General features: G+C 37.7%; 2 protein-coding genes across 5 annotated transcripts in view; one reads left to right on the top strand and one right to left on the bottom strand.

The window, feature by feature from the left end:
• The window catches only part of kcnn2 (potassium calcium-activated channel subfamily N member 2), a 64,529-nt gene extending 47,175 nt beyond the window's left edge, over window positions 1-17,354 (bottom strand). The window contains exon 1 of the mRNA XM_048173227.1: window positions 17,222-17,354. The gene's annotated coding sequence lies outside the window, so the exon portion shown is untranslated. The remainder of the gene's footprint in view (window positions 1-17,221) is intronic.
• On the top strand, window positions 1,792-21,377 carry smarcad1b (SWI/SNF-related, matrix-associated actin-dependent regulator of chromatin, subfamily a, containing DEAD/H box 1 b). Of its 4 annotated transcripts, none has more exons than XM_048173175.1 (23): window positions 1,834-2,882; window positions 4,725-4,842; window positions 5,607-5,766; window positions 5,856-5,904; window positions 6,075-6,172; window positions 7,509-7,607; window positions 7,706-7,784; window positions 9,276-9,694; window positions 9,787-9,983; window positions 10,092-10,182; window positions 10,299-10,398; window positions 10,485-10,544; window positions 10,784-10,859; window positions 11,237-11,372; window positions 11,568-11,717; window positions 13,341-13,436; window positions 13,640-13,757; window positions 13,842-13,957; window positions 17,246-17,434; window positions 17,767-17,885; window positions 20,576-20,758; window positions 20,838-20,953; window positions 21,038-21,377. In XM_048173175.1, exons 1-23 carry the CDS (start codon window positions 2,834-2,836, stop codon window positions 21,097-21,099), a joined length of 2,880 nt encoding a protein of 959 aa, XP_048029132.1. In that variant the 5' UTR covers window positions 1,834-2,833; the 3' UTR covers window positions 21,100-21,377. The 4 variants fall into 4 exon arrangements, with proteins under 4 accessions (XP_048029149.1, XP_048029132.1, XP_048029141.1 ...); XM_048173184.1 differs by having other exon boundaries at window positions 1,840-2,882; window positions 11,568-11,699; XM_048173192.1 differs by lacking the exons at window positions 20,576-20,758; window positions 20,838-20,953; window positions 21,038-21,377 and having other exon boundaries at window positions 1,792-2,882; window positions 17,246-17,580.
• Window positions 21,378-22,207: the final 830 nt, after the last annotated feature.

Below are 22,207 nucleotides of genomic sequence, written 5' to 3'. Positions count from 1 at the left end.
CAAGATGTTCATGTCTTTCTTTCTTCAGTCAAAAAGAAATTACAGCATTCCAGGATTTTTCTCCTTATAGTGGACTTCAATGGCCTCCAGACGGTTGAAGGTCAAAATTACAGTTTCAATGCAGCTTCAGAGGGCTTTAAATGATACCAGACGAGGAATAAGGGTCTTATCTAGCGAAACGATCGGTCATTTTCTAAAAAAAATTCAACTGTTTATGCTTTATAAACACAAATTATTGCCTTGCACGTGCTTCCCCTTTCCGCATTCTTCAAAACGCTTATGCCGTATGTCCTACGCCTTCCCTATTCTACTTACGGAACGAACGCGGCGCCAGTTTCATTTTTTTTCCGTAAGACTGAAGAAAGAAAGACATGAACATCTTGGATGACATGGGGGTGAGTAAATTATCAGGAATTTTTTATTTAAAAGTGGACTAATCCTTTAAGCTTAAAGAAGGGTGCTCGTGAGCGCCCCCTTTGCGGCTGCTATGTGCCGTTGACTCAGATTAAGACCGTGAGGGTTTAGAGTGCCATTTGGGACAGGGCCGTTGTAGGTCATCCGGGTATTTTTTAAAATGAAACTGACGTGATGTGTAGCCAAGTATAGTGTCCCATACTCTGAATTTGTGCTCTGCATAGAGTACCTCAGGGATGACGTGTTTTTGTAGGCCAACCCGGAAGTTAGCGGCACACGGGTTCCCTCAATCGAAAGCCTCTGCATTTTCCCCATAGATTTTTGGAAAATTGCAAAAAATAAGCTCTGTGTTTAACAAAGGGTTATGACACTTACACGTTTTGTCTATCAAGATAATCTTTACAAGTTAACACAACATTTATACATTTTGAAGCCTAAATAAAGTCGTCAGATATAAAAGGCTAACAGTAGGCTATAAACGTACTTCCTCAAACTTTATTTATAAACATGCTCGCTGATGATGATCTGTGTATGAATACTTATCCACTTTTTCATGAGAAATGCTGTCCAAATGTCCTGTTTGTCATGATGACGTCTATAGTCCCCGCCAAAGGAAGTAGTCCCTTTTAGCAACTTGTTAGCAACCGCCGTTTTTAAGACACAATAAAGGTTTAAAAAAATCACAAGCGGGTTATAACTGGTGTGTTTTATGTCATAGATCAAAACGTGAAAATATTTAGAGGCTTTGTTAACCACAGACCTTATTTCAGGAGATTTAGCAAAAACCCATAGACTTTAGGGCGATGGAACCGGAAGTCCTAAAATGCTAACTCGCTTCCGGGTTTTGCCTACAAAAACACGTCATCCCTGAGGTACTCTATTTCACCCATCCAAGTGCACACACACATAAACACCTGAAGCAGTGGGCAACTATTTTTGCTGAGGTGCCAGGGGATGTAATCTTTTATGACTACTGTGAATTTGGAAATTTTTCTTTTGTCACATAGTTGTTTTTTTTTTTTTGCCTACTATATAGTAGGGAAGTATGTGATTTCGGATGCAGCCATTCACTAATGATGTTACCTGCAGAAAGTATCTGAATGAATTGTTTTAGTGAACCGATTCAAAAGATCCGATTCACTGGGATGAATCAAAATCGCCACTAGTCACAGACAGTACACGTGCACCTGACTATGTTCTTAAACCTGGTTTACTCGCGAGACGGACCTTTTAAACAGTAGAACACCACAAAATTAGTAAAAAATAAACAGGTACATTTCTACACTTTCCCGAGAAACCCAAGCCTGGGGTAATTCCCAGTATGGTTCCTTTTCAATGAATGTAGTCTATCATTCAGATCGTTTTATTATATCATCCGTCTGCTCAACACAACGGTGTCTATATAGAACCACTGAGAATCGGTCCGCTTATGTAAAGCCATAATATGAAGAGCAGCACGTGTGAAACAGTCGCTGCAGTATTACCGCAGTCACAGCACGTCACCTCGCAGCGTCAGCAGCATCTGAAAACCCTTTGTTATTGTTGTCTCGCCTCTTGCCAACTTGCATCCTAGGAAGCAAGATCAAGCGCTCCGGTGCACAGGACTGCTGTCAATCATATAACCTACTGCTCACAGTCGGGCATCTCATTACTATCACGGAGTCAGGGTTTGAATGAAAGGAACATGACTGTATGTATAATTAGCAAACTAGTCTGATTTACTTGTAAACTGCAGGTTTACACTCAGTCGTTCAAAGACATGTGATGGCTGTATAGGCTACTGCTGCATTCTCCCATAGGAAACGAGTTTCTTATCCGTTTAATTCAGTTATGTCTCGTGTTTTTAATTTATTTTTATTTTATTCATCAAAAAATTTACTAATTGTGGGTTAACTATTCCCTTTCTTTTACTACACTATATAAATATGCATATCAATACATTTATTGTTATAATACAGACATATAATAATTAAGATTCAATAAAATTGTAATATATTAAAGTTCATACTCTTTCTTGGTTCCCTGACTACACGTGCGTACCTTCACGGCCACCGTAGTTACAGATGTTACAACCGGTTAGCGTGTGATTATACGGTCTTCATTCATTAAATACACTAGACACAATACAACCGGTGCCAAAGACTCATAACGTGCAGGAATGGTCCTAGTTAAGCAGTGTTATCTGGTCATTACCGATGACCGAAGCCGATGCGAGGCTCTTTATTGACAAAGCAATAATTTATTAGCTCGCCGTTGAGCGAATGCTTTGTTAGAGAGAAATGCTATTCTTGTCCAAAAACCAGCTCATTACAGGTGATAGATAGTGAATTTGGGGTACGACGAATGATTGTATCGATTGAGTTGCATGGCATTATGCGTGAACCTGGATTCAGCTGATGTTAACGCATAAGAGTGAACAATGAGGAGAAAGAAAGGACCTGCATCCTCAAATCATGTGGATCCCTCGGGTAGGCTGTGTTTAGGTTTACAGTATGAGATAAGACCCTTTTCTTTGGCTACCATAATGAATAATGATTTAATAATATTTTATTTAATGTAACTGTTCATCCTATAATGCCTACTAAATAAAAGAACATATTAATTTATTTGAATGTGCTATATACATACAGTGCCCTCCACAAATATTGGCACCCTTAGTAAATATGAGCAAAGGCGGCTGTGAAAATAAATCTGCATTGTTTATCCTTTTGATCTTTTATTTAAAAAAAAAATCACAAAATTATAACCTTTTATTGAAGTAAACCAATTGAAAATGGGGGGAAACTCACATTATGAAATAAATGTTTTTCTCCAATACATGTTGGCCACAATTATTGGCACCCCTAGAAATTCTTAGGAGTAAAATATCTCTGAAGTATATTCCCATTCATATTTACATTTTTTTAGCACACCAGGGTGATCATGAACATGAAATTGTCCAGCCATGACTTCCTGTTCCACAGGAGTATAAACATGAGGAAACACAAAGGCCAAATTCCCTTAATCATTCTTCACAATGAGTAAAACCAAAGAATATAGTTCTGATGTGCAGCAAAAGATTGTTGAGCTTCACAAAATAGAAAGTGGCTGTAAGAAAATAGCTAAAACATTGAAAATCCCCATTTTCACTATCAGGGCAATAATTAAGAAGTTCCAATCAACTAAAGATGTTACAAATCTGCCTGGAAGAGGACGTGTGTCTATATTGTCCTAATGCACAGTAAGGAGGAGAGTTTGAGTGGCCAAAGACTCTCCAAGGATCACAGCTGGAGAATTGCAGAAAATAGTTGAGTCTTAGGGTCAGAAAGCCTAAATTTTTTTTATCAAACAGCACCTACATCACCACAAGTTGTTTGGAAGGGTTTCAAAAAAAATCTTCCTCACTCATCCAGAAACAATCTCCAGTATATTCAGTTGTCAGACAAGGCTGGAACTTCAAACGGGACCAGCTTCTATGGTCAGATGAAAAAAAAAAAAAAAAGAGCTTTTTGGCAGCAAACCCACCAGATGGGTTTGGTGCACACATGGATAAAAAGTACCCCATGCCCACGGTTAAATATACTGCAGGACCTTTAATGCTGTGGGCCTATTTTTCTGCTGGAGGTCCTGGACATCTTGTTCAGATACATGGCATCATGGATTCTATCAAATATCAACAGATAAAAAAAAAAAAAAAAAACCTGCTTCTGCTAGAAATCTTATAATGGGCTGTGGTTGGATCTTCCATCAGGACAATGATCCAAAACAAACATCAAATCAACACAAAAATGTGTCACTGAGCACAAAATGAAGCTTCTGCCATGGTCGTCCCAGTTCCCTGACCTAAACTCTAAAGAAAATGAGTGAAGTGAACTGAAGAGAAGAAGCACCAACATAGATCTGGGAATCTGAAGGATCTGGAGAGATTCTGTATGAAGGAATGGTCTCTGATCTCTTGTCAGGTGTTCTTCAAACTCATCAGGCATTATAGAAGAAGACTCAGAGCTGTTATCTTGGGAAAAGGACGTTGCAATAATTGGGTGCCAATAATTATGGCCAATGTGAACTAGAGAAAAACATTTATTTCATAATGAGCTTTTCCCCACATTTTCAATTGTTTTACTTCAATGAAAGGTTAGAATTTTGTAATTTTTTTTGTAATTTTTTTTATAAAAGATCAAAAGGATAAACAATGCAGATTTATTTTCACAGCCACCTTTGCTCTTATTTACCAAGGGTGCCAATATTAGTGGAGGGCTCTGTGTGTATATATATATATGGGCGTGCATTGTGATTCTGCCACCTTTTAAGGAAATGCTCAATTCCAACAGAGCCAGACACTATCATTCCAGAGACTCCCGAAACCAAACGTCCATCAGGATCATCTTTCTCCACTGCCCTTTCTGACTCTGACATTGAGATATCAGGCAGTTCCATGATGCCAATTAGGTCAGTAATCAACTTCAGTATTTGTGCTTGAGGCCGAGGCATTGTGAATATAAAAATGATATAATATAAAGCACTCTTTCACTGTAAAAATAATTTTTACATACACCGTATGCTGCAGTAATATCTTGTTAAAGTCAGCATGAAACGAAAGTTGCGATAGTCTTTTCTTGAAAAGGCTTCTCAAACAAGAAAAATGTAGGGCAGGAATTGATTTTGTCCTTGGGGAATTGATTTGATGGTTGTGGTTTGCTATTGGTCGATCTCATGTGATTGACAGGTTGTCCCACCATTGCGTCAGTAAACACTTCATCAGAGAATAGATGTCACTGCAAGAGGGAGTGATTATATTTTGATTAAAGATAACAAGGGCACAAGAAAAAAAAAATGAGCATGAGTACATTATTTATAATAAATATCTCAATATTCCATCAAATAAGAATTGTCAATTTTGATTTTATGATGACTTTAATTGGTTAACTATAAGTTACTTTACCATATATAGTGAAAAACTGTAGATCGTTTAACATTGCATTATACAGTATGTAATTTTACTGTAAAATGCTGTCAAATTTATGGTTTTTGAAAGGAAAAACTATGAATTGTGATCATTTATGGTGAAAAACCATAAAAGGACATTCAAATCCTTGTGTAATCACATGATTATATTTTATATAAATTTTTGTTATCAGTAATTGGGGTAAAATTAGGGTGTTTTGCAGCTCTACAAAATTGTAAAACGATATGCTTTGTACTTTGATATCAAGGCAAGTAGAGCCTAAGAACAAAGCGGCATCATCTGAGGATGAGATATCACCATCTGACGAGGAGGAAGTAACTGTGGTGAAGATTGAGAGAAGGCAGAAGCACAAAAGAACAAGATCTACCTCACAAGCTCTACAAACACAACAGAAAGGGTCACAAATGGTAAAAACATCCATTTTCTAGACCAATTTTGGTGGCATTCCAGCCATCATTTAAGTTGCATGGCAATAATCATGTCATTGACGTTTTAGGTGACCAATAGCACGCACCCCTCGCTCCTGAAGACGTCTGGGACAGCAGGTATAGATGAGCAGATTAACTCCATCAATCTAAACTGCTCCCATGATAAAAGCTCATTGATCGCTTGGATGGCTTCAGTATTGCTGAATCCAGCTGAGTATGAGGTGAAGATGCATTTGCTGCATCGATTCATGTTTTGCTGAGCCTTGTTGACATGCTCTCCTTTTCAGCGTCTGATTCGGTCCATGAGAGGAGACAGCAGCAGATGTGTGGCAATTCCCAGGAGAGCGACAGCTCCTATCGTAGCAGAAAGAGGCGGGCTTCTGAGGTGAGCTCAGTCATTGGATTAACGTGGGAAACGTTCCCTTTCTGATCCTCTCAATACTGACAGCAAGGAATTTTGCGCCGCTGCAAATCTACCAAGGCTAAATTGAAAAGAGTGTCCCGATCAAGGACACCAACAGTATGTCTTTCTACCTGTGATATCAACTGCCAGGTTACGGTTAATGCCTTTTCAAGATGATTTATTAGTCTATTTGTCATTTCTCATTGGCAAGCCTCTTCCACTCTCATTACGCACAACTGAGGTGCCCTTGAGCGAGGCACCTAACCTCCAATCGCTCCCCAGGTGCCTCAGCAAAAATGGTTGTGTGTTCACGGTGTGTGTGCATTTGGTTGGGTGAAATGCAGAGCACAAATTCAGAGTATGGGTTACAATACTTGGCTACTCGTCACATCACTAGACACTTATTAGCAAGCTTTATAAAAGAGAAGTCAAGTAAAAGCTTTAAAAACATCACAAGGGAATTACTGATGTATTTTAAAGGGTTAGTTCACCCAAAAATGAAAATAATGTCATTTATTACTCACCCTCATGTCGTTCTACACCCGTAAGGCCTTCATTCATCTTCGGAACACAAATTAACATATTTTGATTAAATCCGATGGCTCAGTGAGGCCTGCATTCAAAGCAATGACACTTCCTCTCTCAAGATCCATAAAGGTACAAAAAAACTGTTTATTTAAAACAGTTTATTTTATTTAAAACAGTTCATGTGAGTTCAGTAGTTCTACCTTAATATTAAAAAGCGACGAGATCCGAGTCACTGATTCGATTCGCAAAGCTCCAAAGCAGTGTTTTGAAATCTCCAATCGCTATTGTTGAAAAGTTGTTATTTTGTTTTTTGGCACACAAAAAGTATTTTCGTCACTTTATAATATTAAGGTACAACTACTGAACTTGCATGAACTGTTTTAAATATGTTTTTAGTACCTTTATGCATCTTGAGAGAGGAAATGTCATTGCTTTTAATGCAGGCCTCACTGAGCCATCGGATTTACTCGAGAATATCTTAATTTGTTTTCCGAAGATAAATGAAGGCCTTACGGGTGTAGAACGACATGAGGGTGAGTAATAAATGACATTATTACTTTCATTTGTGGGTGAACTAACCCTTTAAGTTGTATAATAAAACATGAATATATCTTCAGCTTGTGTTAATCACAGACCTTATTTCAGAAATTAACCAAAATTCGTTCATAAAACCAAATGACTTCAGGATAATGGCAACGGAAGTGCTAAAATGGGAACTCGGGGTTTGGCCTACAAAAATACACCATCCCTGCAGTATTTTAGACCACAACAGTGTTTTATGTCTCATTAGATGGATGATTCAGAGGAAGAGGGGCCTGAGCCAAGATCTAAAGATCAGGAACGTATGCTGAGAAAACTTCAGAGGAAGTTCCCTCATCTGAACAAGAATGTGAGTCATCACTGTCAGAAGTTAGCCATTTTGGTTTGTAAATCAGGTATTTGTTTGAGCTTGAGGGCTAAAGTTGAAGTGTGTTTGACTTTCCACAGGAACTCAGGGATGTGCTTCAGGAACACAGCTGGCTTATTGAAGATGCCTTGGAAACACTACGAATGTTCTCTGATCTTGGTGAGGTTTGATGTGAGATTAATTTTGTAAAGCGCATTAGACACGTCTGAATATGTCTACTTCACTATAGTATGTCAAAAGCAGTATGCCATTTGTAACACGGTTCTCATGAATCAGTAGGCAGTAGCCAGTGGACACTTTACTATCCTATGAGGCCGCTATAGAGGAGTCTTGATAGTTCATAGAGAATGGTGTTACGTCTGACATTGTAGATCACGACAAAGACGACATTGTGGATGTAGTGTGTTCGGATAGTATATACATACTTTTTAAACATACTTTATTAATAAACAGTTACAGAAACAGATAATTGGGTTTGAGAACTGACATTTTGGTGCCCCAAAGTGCTGGTATATGATGGTAAAACCGAGCATCTTTTTTTTGCAAATTTTTCACAGGTGAAGTGTATTTTTTTAAGTGCTGTCAATATTAACAAGTTAAATTTTTCAGTTTAATGCGTTAAAAATATTTAACGCAAGTAACACAGCATCCATTTTTTCCATCATAATTTGGCTAGCATTACATTATATGATCACGCTCTTATTCACGCAAATGCTTTTAAACCATTCGAGCGTTGACCATTGAGTTAAATAAGGTCTTAAATGAATTTAAAGAGTTGTGAGAAAATAAGATGCGTGTCAGATCCATTGCATGTTCGGCAGCGTCAGGTCTTAAAGTCACAGCAGCCTAATAAACCAGTTGCTGTGATGTCTGTCATTAATGTTAATTAACAAAGGTAACAAATAACAAAGGTAACAGAGAAGCTTTAATAAGGATGAATCTGTATTTAATTTATAATTTATGTGTTTGATAAGTCTTTGATAACTTGGCCACAGGTAAAGTTGATAGCTTTCAATTATACTGTAATGTTGAATGTCTATAATTAATGTTTAAAGGTGCTAGAACTAGTTTTAACAAGATGTAATATAAGTCTAAGGTGTCCCCTGAATGTGTCTGTGAAGTTTCAGCTCAAAATACCCCATAGATTTTTTTTAATAAATTTTTTTAACTGCCTATTTTCAGCCATAATTACATATGCACCGATTTAGTGTGCGGCCCCTTTAAATCTGGCGCTCCCCCGCCCACGAGCTCGCGACTGCCTTAAACAGCATTTAAACAAAGTTCACACAGCTAATATAACCCTCAAAATGGAACTTTACAAAGTGTTCGTCATTCATGCTGCATGCATGCATCAATTCCTGTGAGTATGGTGTTTATTTGGATGTTTACATTTGATTCTGAATGAGTTTGAGGCTGTGCTCAGTGGCTAAAGCTAACATTACACACTGTTGGAGAGATTTATAAAAGAATGAAGTTGTGTTTATGAATTATACAGACTGATGTTTTTAATAGCATAAATTTAACTGCTAGTTGCTTGACAATTACACAATTCTGTTGAATTTTGGATAAAAACATGACAGCATATGAGAACAAAGATTCAATGTAAGTGTCATAATTGTCCTAAAGCTTACATTCTTTCTGTACATTAAGTGGTCGAGTCTGAGGATGATGCCTCTCAAATTTCCACTGCTGCCAAACGCACCAGACGGGTCGCAAATACCCGCCAACAAGCTCAGGTTGTCCAACTTCCCAGCCCACCCCAACCGAAACCACGCAAACCTCTTGACAGGACCAAAACACCTCAGAGGAGTGCAAAGCAGTCGGCAGTGACAAAAAACGTATACGTGAGCTCATCGGAGGAGTGTAGTGACTCTGAAGCCTCTATGGTGAACGTATTACTGGACTCTGACTCTGACCAATCAGATGAGACTCTATCCAAACTCAAATCTGAGATCCTCAGCTTCTTTCAGACCGCTTCTGCAGATGAGCTCACACTCATTGCAGGATGCTCTTTGAAGAAGGCTCAGAAAATCACCGAGCTGAGACCCTTTAAAAAGTGGGAGGACCTGGTGAGAGCACTGTGCATTTTGCCTTCTGTTATAACTGCCAGAACATTTAGGTCATGATCAAAGAGCAACACTTTTGCACGTCTCTTTCACAGGATGATGCCATGCACAGAGGAAATGGTCTTTCCACTGAGCTGCTGGCAGGATGTCGGGAGGTTCTGAAGGAAAGGGAAGTTGTTAAAGGTCTCATGAGCAAATGTGAAGAGATATCGGTAAAACTGATCCAAGACGTGACCCAAATGATGAACAATGGCCCGGGCTCTATGAGCCAACCCCAGATCCTCACTAGCACGTAAGATTTAACATCATAGATTGTGGAAATATTGGCATTTTCGTTGTGGAGTGATAGATTCTTTTCATATTTCTGTGGGTTAAATCATTTTTTTATGTTTTTGTCTAGATTCCAGTTGAAACCGTACCAGCTGATTGGACTGAACTGGCTGGCTTTATTACATCAGAACAAACTTAGTGGAATCCTGGCAGATGAGATGGTAATGGAATAATAGTCCTTTTATAAATCTTTAGTGATATTTTTAATATGATCTGAATTTTCATTACATGGCAAGGACTCCACATTTAATCACTAGGATGTACTTTCTTATTTTAGGGTCTGGGGAAGACCATCCAGGCCATCTCGTTCCTGGCCTACCTCTATCAGGAAGGGAACCAAGGGCCTCATCTGATCACTGTTCCTGCTTCTACACTTGGTGAACAGAGCAATGTGCATCTAAATAACCATCAGCATATAACATCAAACCATCTGAATCATCTTAATTTGTTGTTACTTTTACAGATAATTGGGTTCGGGAACTGAAACTTTGGTGCCCCAGTTTCAAAGTGCTGGTATATTATGGTAATATACCATATATATATATATATATATATATATATATATATATATATATATATATAGTTTGGTTGAGTCAATGCTGCTGTGTTTGGCTCATTAGGATGCTGAGATAAACCAAGGCTTTGATAGCACTAGATTAGAGTGTTTTCACTTTTTGGCAAGAAAACAACCCGTAAAATGCTTTTTTAATGCAACATATCAAAGAAAATGTTGATGTCAATCTAACTGATTTATTTCGGTAGGGTCTGCTGAGGATCGCAAGTATATGCGCTATGAGATTCTGAATAAAATAGTGGATTACAACATCATTGTCTCCACGTGAGTATCAAAGTTCAAGCTCTCAAATGCACCCGTGGTTCTTGTCTTGAACCCTCAAAGAAAGAGTCAAGGCGTCATATCCTTCATAGACCACCTGCATGCAAATCCGAGAAGGGTACCAAGCACGAGGTGCCTGGGGAAATATGTATCTTTTGAACTTTGTCATACACACGGAGCCACAAGCCGTGAAGCTAGCATAGAAAAAAGCACCCTTGTTAAAGACATAATAATGATGAAATACTCAGCGTTTGAGTGAACGTGAAAAGGTCCAAGTAAAATGACCCTGTCCCATTCATTATTTATGGTAATGAAACATGGCTGTGCCTCATGTCCTGCCCCTTAATACCTCAGCTCATTAAATGGTCTCTTGTGCACAGTTACAACCTGGCTATTGGAAATAACAGTGACCGCAGCCTGTTCTGCAAGCTCAAGCTGGAGTATGCCGTGTTCGACGAAGGCCATTTACTGAAGAACATGAACTCGCTGCGCTACCGACACCTCATGGCCATCAACGTAAGATCACTATAAGTTGCATGTATAGCTGTTGTCCGTAGCAACGTGTCAGTGGTCATTAAGAATAAATGCCTTGAGCTCTATTACAGCCACACGTCTGTTTTTGTAAAAGCTGGACTGTATGCTGCCCAGATGGGGTTAAACTGCTTTTGCCCCCTCAGGCACTCAGGTTTCTCCTCCATTTGTGTCCCCCAGGCCAAATATCGTCTGCTGCTCACTGGAACCCCACTGCAAAACAACCTACTTGAGCTCATGTCCCTGCTCAACTTCATCATGCCCAGCATGTTCTCCAGCAGCACCTCACAGATCTCCAAAATGTTCTCCATGGTAGAATTTGCATACACCGTAATGTCCATCTTTTATCCACCTTATTTTCAACGTAAGAGCAAACATGGCCAGTTGCACTTGATTTTGAATGAATACTTATAAAACAGCTTGTTATGCTGCTTGATATTGCAAACTGGTATTTCTTATCATATTATTTTAATGTATTGTCGTAGTTATAAACTCAATGGTTTGTAGTGCAAATAGTTCTACCGTTACTGCACTTTGTTATTATTCTGTTTATTTATATATTCTAAATATTCATTTTGAGATTTTCTAAAGATTAACAATTAAATGTAAAAAGGTGAAATGAGCATGCAAAATGAATATCTCCCAGTTTCAATTCAATATCGACCAATATACAGATGAATGTAAAATCTCTAATATCTGCTGATAATCGATATTGCCCTAATTTTTTTGCATCTTTATCACTATTGCTCATACTTAGTGACAACATAAATCTGGGCTCACACTGTTCAACGTTTGGCACAATTTTGCCATTCGAGTTTAATTTCTGGGAATTCAGAATATTTATTTTGTCATAGAGATTTATTTTTTGTTTTTCTTTTCCTTTTTCTTTTTTCTTAAGGTTTAGTACAAGGGCTTACTTGAGTTTCATGGTATCACTTCAGTCAATCAACCACCTAATAATCTCCTAAAAATCAACCAGCATGCCTTAGTAACACCCTAGCAACTGCCTAGCCATGCCCTAGAAAACACCCAGAACACCTTAGCAACACCCTAGCTGTCTCTAGACAAAGCACCATAGCAACGCCCTAGCCACTCTCTAGGGAAAGCATCCAGAACACCCTAGCAACCACCTAGCCATGCCCTAGAGAAAGCACCCAGAACACCTTAGCAACACCCTAGCAACCACCTAGCCATGCCCTAGAGAAAGCACTCAGAATACCTTAGCAACACCCTAGCCATTCTCTAGTGAAGGCACACAGAACACCCTAGCAACCAGGTAGCCTTGCCCTAGAAAGCACACAGAAGACCTTAGCAACAACCTAGCAGCCACCTGTCTCTAGACAAAGCACCCTAACAACGCCCTAGCCATTCTCTAGGGAAAGCATCCAGAACACCCTAGCAACCACCTAGCCATGCCCTAGAGAAAGCACCCAGAACACCTTAGCAACACCCTAGCAACCACCTAGTCATGCAGAACACCCTAGCAACCAGGTAGCCTTGCCCTAGAAAGCACACAGAACACCTTAGCAACAACCTAGCAGCCACCTAGCCATTCTTTATAGACAAAGTACCCAGAACACCTTAGCAACTACCTAGTAATATCCCAGAAAGCACCCAGAACACCTTAGCAACACCCTAGCAGCCACCTAGCCATGCTCTAGAAAGCACCCAGAATACTTTACCAGAATACGTTAGCAACATTTTAGCAACTAAACAAAACGCCCTAGCAAGTAGCAACCATCTCGCCATTCCCTATAAATCACGTAGAACACCACAGCAACACCCCAGCAATCACCTAGCCATGACCCAGAAAGCATCCAGAACACATTAGCAATTTTTCCCAGAAAGCCCTAGCAACCACTTTGCCATGCCCTAGAGACACCCTAGCATCCAGTTTTCTTCAGTAAATGTAAAACTGTAGTTCCAGATATTTCTTTGATCTGTCTCCACCAGAAATCTTCAGAGGAGCAGAGCAGTTTTGAGAGGGACAGGATCACCCACGCCAAACTCATCATGAAACCCTTCATCCTCAGACGTGTGAAGAGCGAGGTGCATCAGCATGCATAGTCCACAAGCATTTTGCATAATGCATGTGCCCTCGGAATGCATGCCAATGTGGAAATCTGTTGGACAACATCTCAAATGCATTATTCAGTCACACGAGCAGATGAGGCACTTTGCTTGTCATGTCGACCCTCTGTGACTCTAGGGCACTCCAGTGGTTCACTGACAGATGATGATGTGCCCGACAGGTCCTGAAGCAGCTGCCTGCCAAAGAGGAGCAGGTTGAATTTTGTGCCATGTCTGAGAGGCAGCAGGAACTCTACAATGCTCTTTTCCACAAACTGAAGCGATCCAGTAATGGGGAAAGTATGTATTTGAGGTAGATGGTGTTAGAAATGTTCTGGCTTCAGAATATGTGAACCATAGTTTATTAACCATGTCTTTCTGCAGAACGTGAGCTGACCAATGTGATGATGCAGCTGAGAAAGATGTCCAACCATCCGCTTCTTCACCGGCACTATTATACCACAGAAAAACTCAAAGCCATGAGCAAACTCATGCTCAAGGTCTGAGATATTTGCATATGAAGTTTTACATTTTGATGAACCCCACATTAGGTTTAGATCTTATCAGGTCCAGATGGAATTGGTGGAATTCTTACATTTTCTGGCTGATTTTAAGTAGGTCAACAGTGCTCACTATCGTTTTCAGCTTATTCTGTCCAAGAACCATCCATTTATTAGGATTATTTATGAATATGAATAAAAAACAATTATTGAACAAAAATATAAAAATATATTTTGTATGAATATTTTACTATTATTATTTTTATTGTTAAAGAATTGTTAATATTATTATTTGGCTGCTGTGGAAAGTATACATTTAAAGATGACCTATTATGAAAAATTAACTTTTACATGGTGTTTGAACATAAGTGTGTATACACAACCACCCGATTATGGTAAAAATCCACCCACTCCTCTTCTTTTTTAATCCTCATAAATCATAAGCAGCGTCTCAGAACAAGCCGTTTGCAGATTCTAGCAATGTGACGTCACATTGCTAAGGCCCCGCCCACGACTGCCGACAGACTCTGCCCTATTAGCATAGACCCCACCCTGATTGAGCTGTGCACAGTCCGACATGTTTATCTCCTCGTCAGATCATTTAAAGGGTTAGTTGCCCCAAAAATGAAAATTCTGTCATTAATTACTCACCCTCATGTCGTTCCAAACCCATAAGACTTTCATTCGTCTTTGGAACACAAATAAAGGTTAGAGCTTTCGGCCCTTCCATAGAAAGCCTATGTAATTGCACCTTTGACGCTTCAAAAAGTTCATAAAGAGATTGGAAAACTAATCCATATTGAGCGGTTTAGTCCAATTTTTCTGAAGAGACTCGATCACTTTATATGATGAACAAATTTAATTTAGGCTTTTACTCACATATAAACATTGATCAGTGAACATAAACGGAAGCTCAATCGAACCTGAATGACATGCATGAACAAACCTCTTCTGGAAGCTCAAATGTATTGCGTAACCAATAAGTGTTACACTGCACGTTTGAGCTTCCGGAAGAGGTTTGTTCTCGAGTGTCATTCAGGTGCCATTAGACAAATATTTAAAATATACTGTCTTTTAAGTTGTTCTACATTAATTTGGAGATTAACTGTGAAATTATTACATTATATAAATATTAAAAACTGTCATGATTAATTACAGAAAAAAATTGTGATTAATTGGTTAATTTTTTTAATCGATTGACAGCGCTAGTATGAATGTACACTACCATTCAAAAGTTTGGGATCTGTAAGGCTGCATTTATTTAATTAAAAATACAGTAAAAACAGTAATATTGTGATATATTATTACACATATTATTATTATTATTATTATTAAGCTGAATTTTCAGCATCATTACTCCAGTCTTTAGTGCCACATGATCTTCAGAAGTCATTCTAATATGCCTATTTGCTGCTCAAGAAATATTTCTTATTATTATCAATGTTGAAAACAATTGTGTACTTTTTTTAGGATTCATTCATTCATTTTTTTTCATTTGATGCATTAAATCAAAAGTGACAGTAAAGACATTTATAATGTTACAAAAGCTGTTCTTTTGAAAGGTGCCCTCGAATGAAAAATTGAATTTATCTTAGCATAGTTAAATAACAAGAGTTCAGTACATGGAAATGACATACAGTGAGTCTCAAACTCCATTGTTTCCTCCTTTTTATATAAATCTCATTTGTTTAAAAGACCTCCGAAGAACAGGCGAATCTCAACATAACACCGACTGTTACGTAACAGTCGGGATCATTAATATGTACGCCCCCCAATATTTGCATATGCCAGCCCACGTTTCCAACATTATAAAAGGCATTACACAAGGGCAGGCAGTATTAACGTCTGGATCTGCACAGGTGAATCAACAGACTAGGTAAGCAAGCAAGAACAATAGTGAAAAATGGCAGATGGAGCAATAATAACTGACATGATCCATGATAACATGATATTTTTAGTGATATTTGTAAACTGTCTTTCTAAATGTTTCGTTAGCATGTTGCTAATGTACTGTTAAATGTGGTTAAAGTTACCATCGGTTATTACTGTATTCACGGAGACAAGAGCCGTCGCTATTTTCATTTTTAAACACTTGCAGTCTGTATAATTCATAAACACAACTTCATTCTTTATAAATCTCTCCAACAGAGTAGTATTAGCCGTTAGCCACGGAGCACTATCAAACTCATTCAAAATCAGAAGTAAACAATATAACAGTATACAATACTCACATAATCCGACGCATGCATGACGAACACTTTGTAAAGATCCATTTTGAGGGTTATATTAGCTGTGTAAACTTTAAGGCACTGTTAAAGGCAAGCACGAGCTCTGTGGGCGTGGACCACGGGATTTAAAGGGGCCGCAGCATAAAATCGGCGCGTTTATAATGATGCCCCAAAATAGGCAGTTAAAAAAATTAATAAAAACAAATCTATGGGGTATTTTGATCTGAAACTTCACAGACACATTCAGGGGACACCTTAGACTTATATTACATCGTTTAAAAACATAATCTAGGGCACCTTGAACTTTCTATTCATCAAAGAATCTTGAAAAATATTGTACACAAATATTTTGTACAATTGTACACAAATAAATTTCTTTCTTTCTTGAGCATTAAATCATCATATTAGAATGATTTCTGAAGGAGTAATGATGCTGAAAATTCAGCTTTGCCAACACAAGAATAAATTACATTTGAAAATATTTTCAAATAGAAAACGGTTATTTTAAATTGTAATAATATTTCACAATATTACTTTTTTTATTAAATCAAATAAATAAAGCCTTGATGAGCATAAGAGACTTATTTTAAAAACATTAAAAATCTTACTGATCCCAAAATTATGAACGGCTGTGTATTATTATTATTATTATTATTATTATTGGTCACAAACAGCTGTGCAGACAATAATAATAATAATAAATATTAATATCAATTCTTAAATTAATTCTTATTATTAACAGTAATATTATAAAAATTCTTAAAGATATCATATTTCTATTGTTGTATAATGATGATTTAGTTTATTAAAAACGTTGGATTTGCATTTTGGTCATTCATTTAAACATAAAAAATAATCTTTATTAGTATAGGTCATAAATCTTGACTTATTGTTTCATAAAGAACTGCAGCAGGGAATTAGCACAATTAGGGCAGATATTTATTGTGACTGTAGTTTTTAAGTTGCCATCTATAACTGTATATAACATCTTGTATAGTTACCTGTGTATCTTATTTGAAAAGTCTGTGTGTTTTACCCTTAATTGGCTGAAACATTCCAGGAGCCGAGCCACCGTGATGCAGATCCCGCTCTCATCAAAGAGGACATGGAGGTGCTCTCAGACTTTGAGTTACACCACCTCTGTCAGCAGTATTCTGCTCTGCAGGAATACCAACTCGACACAGACATACTGCTGGACTCGGGAAAGCTCAGCCTCCTCGCACAGCTGCTGAACTCCCTGAAGGAGAAGGTTGGGGGAAAACAGATTCCTGTTATGTTCCACAGACCAAATTACATTTTCAACAACCCCTCAGAGTATAATGAAAGTTATTTACCTGTGCAGAGAAATGCACTGTGTTCCAAATTACACCATACTGCATACTGTCAACTATAGAAGTAAGTATAAACTTAGTTTTCAGTACAGCACACAGTAGACATCATCATATTCCAAACGCATATAGCTTTCTTTCTTCTGTGGAAGACAATAGCACAGAATGTTCGTGCTGCTTTTTTCCATACAATGAATTTGTCTTCGTCCTCTCGTTTCCGTCAGTGTGGTCACTTTCTCTCTCTTTCTCGCAGGGTGATCGAGTGGTGCTGTTTAGCCAGTTCACAATGATGCTTGACATTTTGGAGGTGTTCCTGAGACACCATAAGCACAGATACAAACGACTGGACGGTTCAACCCCCATGAGTGACAGGTAAACACACTTATATGTCCAATGTTGCTGAGTATAGGAGTCGAGAGAATCCGCCCTTCCTCCTTTCAGATCATCATCATGTCCTTCTGGCATCGGCTCAAGACCAGGCTTATGACAGGAATGAGTGACCGTGGTAATGTTGGCAGTTTGTAATGAGGTGGTCCTGTTGTTTATTGTGTCTCGTCACAGCTGTCGTAAATCAAGGATGGTGTGTCCTTCACTGACACAGTGTTCTCCATCTGTCTATAATTTTTGTGGAAACAGACTATTAGCTCCTTATTCAGGCCAAGAACCACACATTTTAGACAGAAAGAGACCATATGTTTTGTTCTGTAAAAATTACGTTTGAGCCACCTTGTTTTGTGTTCTACTTGTGCCGTTATTGTTCTGGCAGGGGTGGATGACTTTTTGTTTTGGGTTTTGTTTGCAAGCAGCTGTTTTGTTCGATAATTTGATCTTTAGACAACTTGATGTTATAATAATATAACCCATTTAAAGGTGCCATCGAACGTTTTTTTTACAAGATGTAATATACGTCTAAGGTGTCCCCTGAATGTGTCTGTGAAGTTGCAGCTCAAAATACCCCATAGATTTTTTTAAATTAATTTTTTTAACTGCCTATTGTGAGACATAATTAGAAATGTGCCAATTCAGGCTGCGGCCCCTTTAATTGTTTGCGCTCTCCGCCCCCTCCCGAGCTCTTGACTCTATCATTGCATAAACAAAGTATTGGTATTTATTTGGATGTTTACATTTGATTCTGAATGAGTTTGATAGTGCTCCGTGGCTAAAGCTAACATTACACACTGTTGGAGAGATTTATAAAGAATGAAGTTGTTTATGAATTATACAGACTGCAAGTGTTTAATAATGAAAATAGCGACGGCTCTTGTCTTCGTGAATACAGTAAGAAACGATGGTGACTTTAACCACATTTAACAGTACATTAGCAACATGCTAACGAAACATTTAGAAAGACAATTTACAAATATCACTAAAAATATCATGTTATCATGGATCATGTCAGTTATTATCGCTCCATCTGCCATTTTTCGCTGTTGTTCTTGCTTGCTTACCTAGTCTGATGATTCAGCTGTGCACAGATCCAGACGTTAATACTGGCTGCCCTTGTGTAATGCCTCGATCATGGGCTGGTATATGCAAATATTGGGGGCGTACATATTAATACATAACAGTCGGTGTTATGTTGAGATTCGCCTGTTCTTCGGAGGTCTTTTAAACAAATGAGATTTATATAAGAAGGAGGAAACAATGGAGTTTGAGACTCACTGTATGTCATTTCCATGTACTGAACTCTTGTTATTCAACTATGCCAAGGTAAATTCAATTTTCAATTCAATGGCACCTTTAATGGAAAATTTAGCGCTCTTATAAATTTATACTACTTTCATATTTATTCTAAGATTTTTATTATAATATTTCATTTATTTATTGTGCCTACAGAGGCTGCATTTATTTGTTCAAAAATACGGTAAAAACAGTAATATTGAAAATTATTACTACCAATTTTAAATAAATATTTTCCAATTTAATATATTTTCAAATATAATTTATTCCTGTGATGTCAAAGCTGAATTTTCATCATAATTACTCCAGTCTTCATTGTCACATAATATGTCTAATATACCGATTTGCTGCTTAAGAAACATTTATTATTATTATCGATGTTAAAAACCATTGTGTTGCTTAATACTTTAGTGGAAACCATGATACATTTTTTTCATTTTTTTTTTTATGAATAGACAGTTCAAAGGAACTGCATTTATTTGAAATACAAATCTTCTGTAACATTATAAATGTTTTTACTGTACATTTGATCAATTTAATGCATCTTTTAATGCATCTTTTAATGCTAAATAAAAGTATTAATATCTTACAAAAAACTGACCTCAAACTTAAACGGTAGTGTACATGTGTTCTTTAAGAGATTGTGCTCTTAAAGGGTTAACTCTTTTTCATAATCTACTGCTATCCATTCAAGTTAGTAGATGTTGAACTAATTCTTAAAATAGATTAAATATCCAATATTGATACTAATGAATTAAAGTGCCCCTATTATGCTTTTTCGGATATTACTTTTCCTGTAGTGTGTAATTTTGCTGTTTGTGAATGTAAAAGGTCTGCAAAGTTTCAAAGATAGTGCAGGATAAATGGAGTTATTATCTCCCAAAAGAAAGAAGTGATTCTGAACTGTCTGAAACAAGATATCAGTAATACCAGTCTTACTTTATGCTTGAACCTATGTAGGTTTGTAACAAATTTGCATAATGCCAGCCTATTGTCTTCATTGGGTACCTGTAAACAACATCTACTTTGACCATCAACTGTAGTTGTAGCTGAGGCCTGGAAGAGTTTGGTTTTCACCAATATTTTGTGCATACTGTGCAAGGTAGATGTCCACCTTAATTGAATTATTGTGGTAATGACGTAAAGGGGAAATACTTCCCATTACCAAAATGTGTGACCAACCACACTTCATTTTGTTGTATTCATATAGATCACCGTCTTGTTCCACCACCATTGTTTACTTGGCCAAAGCACTTAACCCTATGATCCACGGGAACTTTTGCTACTGTTAGCACACTGTAAATAACTTCAAATGTCAAGTGTCTTCTAAATGCCAATTAAGTAAATGTACATTAACCGTAAATCTCACTGGGCTTTTACAGAATTGGGCTGATTGACCAGTTCAACACAGACCAGGATATATTTGTGTTCCTGCTGTCCACCAGAGCCGGAGGGCTGGGCATTAACCTGACTTCAGCCAATGTGGTCATTCTTCACGATATCGACTGCAACCCTTACAATGACAAACAGGCAGAGGGCCGCTGCCACCGGGTGGGACAGACCAAGTAAGAAACATTGCACATGTTTGTCCCACAGTAGTCTTTTCTGTAGTTTCACTATCTGAGTGCATTTGTCCTGTTAAAGGACGGTGAAGGTGATCAAGCTGATAAGCAAGGACTCCATAGAGGACGCCATGCTTCGAATTGGAGAAAGAAAACTCAAACTAGAGCAGGACATGACCGCAACTGCAACTGAGGAGGGTGAGAACAGTTTAATGAAACTCACAGGGATTTTCACCCTTGTTTTTTTTGTAAAATGAATATAAATATGCTTGGTTCTTCCAGATGAAGATGACACATTACCTGATGATATGACCTCGCTGCTCAAAGCTTCTCTTGGACTCTAAAATCTGGCCCAGGCACCAAAAGTACTGTGATATTGTGATACTTGACTGAATCCAAAATAAAAGAAGTACTGTTTTTCCTAGAACACCTGCTAAAATGCGAGGTTCAAATGAGCAGATGTTTACATTTCTACTGTACTTGGCAAAACTTCTGTAATGTTGTGGTGTTTGTTTGATTGTTTTTGTTTATGGCGGTTTAAATCTGTAGTTGTTTGATTAAAAAAGTGAATGTTGATTGAATGAATTTTTGTTTTGCAAATAAATATTTGTTTATTTGCTCATTTTTGTTTTTGGTCTCGATCTGGGTCACAACCTAGTGTCTCAGATGATGTCACAGTCAGTTTCCGAGTGATAATTACCTAAATCATGGATCGACACAGTATCGTCACCTGCACATCAATTAATTAAAGGATTAGTTCACTTTCAAATTAAAATTTCCTGATAATTTACTCACTCTCATGTCATCTAAGATGTCCATGTCTTTCTTTCTTCAGTTGAAAAGAAATTAAGGTTTTTGATGAAAACATTCCAGGATTATTCTCCATATAGTGGACTTCAATGGACCCCAAATGGTTGAAGGTCATAATTAGTTTCAGTGCAGCTTCAAAGCGTTCTACACAATCCCAGGCGAGAAATAAGGGTCTTATCTAGAGAAACCATCACTCATTTTCTAAAAAAAATTTAAATTATATACGTTTTAACCAGAAATTCTCATCCTGAACTAGCTCTCTTCTTCTAGAATTCCGGCAGTGTAGACACTGCTAAGTGTATTACTGCCCTCCACAGGTCAAAGTTTGAACTAATTGTTATATTCTTGCACTAGCATATTGTATATGACAATTTAGTTCAAACTTTGACCTGAGGAGGGCAGTAATACACTTAGCAGCATCTACACTGCCGGAATTCTCCACTGAAGTCCACTATATGGAGAAAAATCATGGAATGTTTTCATCAAAAACCTTAATTTCTTTTTGACTGAAGAAAGAAGGACAAGGACATCTTGGATGACATGGGGGTGAGTAAATTATCAGGAAATTTTAATTTGAAAGTGAACTAATCCTTTAAGCATTTTCTTTATTTCAGTTTATTAAAATAGACAACATTGGACTTG

Source organism: Megalobrama amblycephala, linkage group LG2 (assembly GCF_018812025.1).
Source record: "Megalobrama amblycephala isolate DHTTF-2021 linkage group LG2, ASM1881202v1, whole genome shotgun sequence".
Lineage (NCBI taxonomy): Eukaryota > Metazoa > Chordata > Actinopteri > Cypriniformes > Xenocyprididae > Megalobrama > Megalobrama amblycephala.
This window is presented reverse-complemented; position numbering and strand designations above follow the sequence as displayed.